This window comes from Octopus bimaculoides, chromosome 21, assembly GCF_001194135.2.
Source record: "Octopus bimaculoides isolate UCB-OBI-ISO-001 chromosome 21, ASM119413v2, whole genome shotgun sequence".
Classification (NCBI taxonomy): Eukaryota; Metazoa; Mollusca; class Cephalopoda; order Octopoda; family Octopodidae; genus Octopus; species Octopus bimaculoides.
In genome coordinates, this window is record NC_069001.1 from 20205290 (window position 1) to 20210860 (window position 5571).

At 34.7% G+C, this 5571-nt stretch overlaps 1 protein-coding gene across 20 annotated transcripts in view; it reads left to right on the forward strand.

Annotated features, from left to right (window-relative positions):
• The window catches only part of LOC106874170 (ensconsin), a 310838-nt gene that overhangs the window by 261016 nt on the left and 44251 nt on the right, over positions 1 to 5571 (forward strand). Inside the window, exon 17 of one of the 20 annotated variants that reach the window (XM_052975461.1) lies at positions 5487 to 5561. The exons of the other annotated variants lie outside the window; for them this stretch is intronic. Within the exon in view, the coding sequence (XP_052831421.1) occupies position 5487 (1 nt within the window). The 3' untranslated portion in view covers positions 5488 to 5561. Of the gene's footprint in view, positions 1 to 5486; positions 5562 to 5571 lie in introns of those variants that run through there. 20 annotated transcript variants of the gene reach the window in all.

The window sequence follows — 5571 nt, forward strand, 5'->3', positions numbered from 1 at the left end:
ATATATATATATATATATATATATATATATACACACACACACACACACATATATATATATATATATATGTGTGTGTGTCCGATATACAAAAAATAATAATAAATATGTCTATAAAACATTTCAGCAGTTCTTTTTATTTTTTTGATAAATTTTATGAAAATGTATGTATGGATGTGTGTGCGTGTGTGTGTCGATACATGTATGCAGACATGTGTCTACCTGTCTGTCTATCTAAACATCATCATTTTACAACCGCTTTTCATGCTTTGGACAGGTTGTTACTTTCCAAAGTAGTTCTAATTCAAATTCACTGTGTGTATACGTGTGTGTGTGTGTGTATATATATATATATATATATATATATATATATATATATGTGATGTTAGTTTGGATTGGATAATACCTGTGTATCGCTTACTTGAGCAGCATTCGATACAAACCACATCTAGCTAGCCACATCTATATGTATGTGTGTGTATACATTTATATGGCTATATGTGTTTATGTATGTATTTTAATGATTTTTAAATCAGCAGAAAATTACAAAAGTACAGATTTACTGAAAGGTTCATAGATAGCACTTAACAAACTAACTTCAAAATCATAGTCTCTCTCATAAAGTAATAATTTATAACTTTTTTCTGGTATGTTCAGTCAAAACATATTATTGGAGAGTTATATGATAATCAAAAAATATTGATTTCGAATTTCAAGGCCAGCAATTTCAAGGGAAAGGGTAAATTGATAAAATCAATCCCAGTGTTCGACTGCTATTTTATCGACCTTGAAAGAATGAAAGGCAAAGTTGACTTTGGCGGAATTTGACCTCAGAATGTAATGATGAACAAAATGACACTTTTTGGGGGTGTAGTGACATTGAATGCTTCCATTGACTTAATTGCTGTTTCGTTTCCAGGTCGTAGCCGTAGCACCAGCTTTCATCACCAGTGTCTTTGTATATATAAAAACCAGTGTGTGTGTGAATGTATATGTATGGGCACCCAATCTGTCTCTGTCAAACCTTCTCATATTCCTAACACACATTGCTCCACTCTTCTAACTTCAATAATATTCAGCCGTTGTGTTCATATTAAAGCAGAATCTGCACTTATTTCATATCCACTGTATATCACCAGTCAACCTCCACACTTTTTGAAACTACTTTGTTTTAAAATCCATTCCTCATATAAGCATAAATTTCTTTTTATTCACAGAAAATCGATAAATTACTGAACTCAATACATAACTGTAGAATACTCTTTTGTACATTAGAATTGAATTATCTCTTTGAATATATTTTGATATGTACATAAGTCATCAAGAAAATGCTTTTCTTTTTTCCTTCAGAGGAATCCTGTGAAAGAAGCTACTTCAAGCTCTAGCGTTTCATTTCATTTCTATTTTTTGTGGGAATACACCAAATGTCTTCAATGTCATACAAGGGAGGTCATTCTAAGAACTCCTTATGAAACTGCATTGTTGTAAGCAATATTTTAAATATAAGTTTTTGAAATATTTCGAAATCAGCATTTTTATTGCCAAACCAGGTGGAAAGTCAGAGAGACTGGTACTTACACAAAAGATACTTAGCTCTGTGCATACAAGATGCTAGTAGTTCAGTTCTTTTGTTCAGACCATTGCTGCCTTTAATTTTTGTTCAAACAAAGGTCAAACTATGTTTTTGATTTGAAGCTACCCTTCCTATGATTGAGCCATATCTGCAATCGACCAGGTAAATTCGAATTCAGGACAATTTACTTCACACAAGAACCATATAAATTTCAACCCAGCCATATCACTTTTTATAAAGGCTGATAAATGAATATTTGTTTATAAAAATTGGGTTTTTTAATGTCAGTTTTGTTGATGTATTTTAGGTTCATTGATGTTGTTTGTTTCTGTTTTAGTACTGTCTATTATGTATATTGCCAAACAATTCCCTGTTCAATTAATTTACACATCCCATAATGAAGACATTTTGTTACCATATATATATATATATATATATATATAAACACATGGCACAATAATGCCCCCAGTTTATTTAGAAGTTATATCAAGTTCTAAATACACCCAGTTCTCTGGTCCCATCCAAAGGCTGCATCCTTGCTACATTGATGATTGTACAGGTGCCAAATCTATCTTTGCAATGAACTAAACTCCTTCATCAGGTCTTTTACTCCTCTTCCTTTCACCTCCTGGTCTTTGAAACCCCCTTCAGTTTCTTTGACATCTGTGTCTCTATTGATCACCCCCTCCTCACTACCTCCGTTTTCTTAAATCTTATTAATTCCTATTGCGACTTTTGTTTCCTCTTATCTTCCCCTACATCATACCTGCCGTCCCTTACTCCCAATTCCTTCTCTGCCATCCCTGTATCCACAACCTTGGTTTTGTAACTCATATTTGATGCAGAGCCTGTCTAATTAACCCTTATCTAAGCCATCTTTTGTTATGCTTGTCTCATTGATCACACCTCCAACCTTACATCCTGTGTCTCTCCACAGCAAACTATCCCACCTCCTTTCTAGTTTTATCTACTCCAGTCTGTTGCCTCACTTGTCCTTTCTTTTCCATATCACCATTCTCACTCGACCCATTTGACACATTTCCACATTAGAGACTCTCTCTGTTGAAATTCTTCCAACATAGTCTATGTACTCCAGTTTGCAATGAACCTCAGAATATACCCAACTTTGCGAAAGACCACTTGTCACTTAAAATTTCCATTCTGATCACTTTACCAAAGGCCTCTCTTGTTTCAGTTTGGTGTCCAACCTCTTGTTCCCAGAGAGAACAGACACTTATCGTTTGAGCCAGTACTTCCTCACCAGTTTCCCAACTGCCTATTGAAGAATTCCACATATGTTCCTCTTTGTGCCCTTCATCCTACTCCAGTTTTAGGCGAATAATTTTTACATACATGCTTCATTATCCAACCGATCTTGACTGTCCCTCTCATATAGACACACAACTTTCACTTATGTAGACATCTTCCTTCACCAACCATTTTTGTCACTGACGTACACATATACACACACATCCAAATCAGCAAATGGACACACACATTTACTCTCTCTCATGAGGAATTTTGATTTGCACCTTTGAATCACACCCTGCTTTCTTTTCCACCTGTCTGTCGACTGCTTGACCTCTACCAACTCTATAACTACTTAGATTGTGTACATCTTCTTTAGCTTCGTCCTTCCCTTTGCTCCTTCTTTCTTCCATTAGCCATTTTTAATCACTCCAATCCACACAAGCCTATCTATCTTCCAACATTTAAAAGAAAACCTTCTTGAACTTTTAATATCTTGGTCATTTACTATCTTGGATTTGTTCCCCTGATTTCCTTCCATGACACGCTTTGAATTGTACATTCTCTCCCACCATCCTACACACATCCTCGAAACATTTAGTCACATACATGTGCACACACCAGTGTCACTCACACTAAACAACACCAAGTATTTAAACATACTGCTATACATATACATACTCCTCACCAATTGTCCACAAAATCCATTCATCACTCATGCCTGCTACCAAGGGCACTCTGGCACATGCATGTAACCACGTAGGACGAAATTCCACCCCACTCCTCCCGGTTTGTAACCCTTCACTTCCTTTTTTTTCTAAGGAAGGATTAACTTTTCGCAAAGCCTCTACGAGCCACCGAGACAGCTACCATGTAGTCGGTGACTCAAATAGAAATAGCAGCCAAATTCCTTCAAATCACATGTTTGTTTTATCGGGGTTAATTATAGAAGAAACAACTAAGCGTCTATGTTGGCCTCTAGATACGCGAGAAGTAGCAGCTACATTTCCTTGAAATTTGAAAATATAGGATACATTGCTTAATGCAGTTTCACGTCTGGGGAAAAAAGAAAAAGAAAGAAACAGTAGAGGCGACGTCTCGTTTAACGATCAGAAAGTGAAATTACCGAAATCAAAAGATATCGTAATTTGGTGAAATAAAGATGCAAGAATTTTTGAAATGAAATAAAACAAACGTAATATTACAAAATGGTAATTATAAAATCCAGTTTTTTTTTTTTTATAAAATACTTTTGATATATTTCATTATAATTTTTTAAATAATGAAGTAAAATATAAGGATTAGTCAAGACCATACTATTGAATGTATGTTGCTGCTGCTACCCACAAATACATAAACTTTATAAGGCAATGTTTGGCGATTCTCCACCGATTCCTTATAGAATACTTCTGAATTATGAATTAAACACCAACGATGCTTATAAAATTCATCATATCAAAAGACAAAAAGCAAAAGACTAAAATGGTAGTCTTTCGAGTCCAAGAAAGACGGTTCTGCAATTTCTAACTGAAAAACCTGCATAGATGATTGTTAATAATGATCAGGTGTTTATATTGCACATAACACTCTATCCATCAAATCAACACTGCCTCTGTACAGGGGCATTGAGTGCCACATATCTGACGCCGAAATGATCGCAGAGCAACGTTAAATGAAGTGTTTTGATTAAAAAAAGTCACACAGTCCGGTGCGGGAATCGAACACACGATCGGGTGTGTAACACTGCAAACACTAAGCCATGCGATATAATTCCTTGCAATCAAGTTCCTCGATTTGATGTTGACAATTGTTGTCTCAGGGGCTTTACCATGTAGAAAGGCCAACCATTTTTTCTATATATAAACAATATCGAAATAATACTTCAGTTTTATAGAAAAAAGACAACTTTTAGTGTCATTTCATTTCTGAGTTTGATAGATTACTAAACGAAACTCACCACGCCTTACCTTAGGCAACGGGTTAAGGAGATAGGAAATTTCTTTTAAAATACTATGGTAACATTAAGTCACTACCTATTCCCCTTAAACATTTCGAAGACAGGTGGCAACGTGAATTGGAAGAAAAAAATAAAAATATCTTTACATGTACAAGATCGCGGTCAAACTAGAACGGAAATAAAACAGAATTATTCGGGTCAAAAGTGAAACTGAGATGAGGTGTTAATCAAGATCTATTTTCCTAGATATACCATTCCTCCACTCACCTGACTAGACTACACGTGTAAATAGTGTGGGATATGTTGTGGATAGTCCTAACTTTATTTTGAGACAGTAGGATGTAGTTTGACGGTAATTTGGTTGCTATTTCTAGCTGGTGGTACAGGGTTCCTATTCCAAGGGAAACAACCAATCTACTTCACTTTAATTCCTCGACACACTTCCCTTTAAAGGTTTGTATTTTATGGAATATTTTAAAGAGATTTTATTAACAGAATTGATTCTTTGTTTTATAACACCGTTTTATGTTTATTGGCGTAACTACGGGTTGATGCGCCGATTTTGTTTCTTCGTAACTTTTCGAAAAATGTTTGTTTTCCTAATTAAATTTTGCAGGAATACGTTTTCGAGTGTGTCAAGTATGATTTTGTTTATAATTTTTTTTTTTTGACAGTTTCTTGTAACTTTAACATTTTCCACTTGTTTTTCAGATTTAAATGTATAAAATATCAACATTAAAGAATACATTACGTTAACAACACACTCGGAAATGTATTTCTTTAAAATGAACAAAAG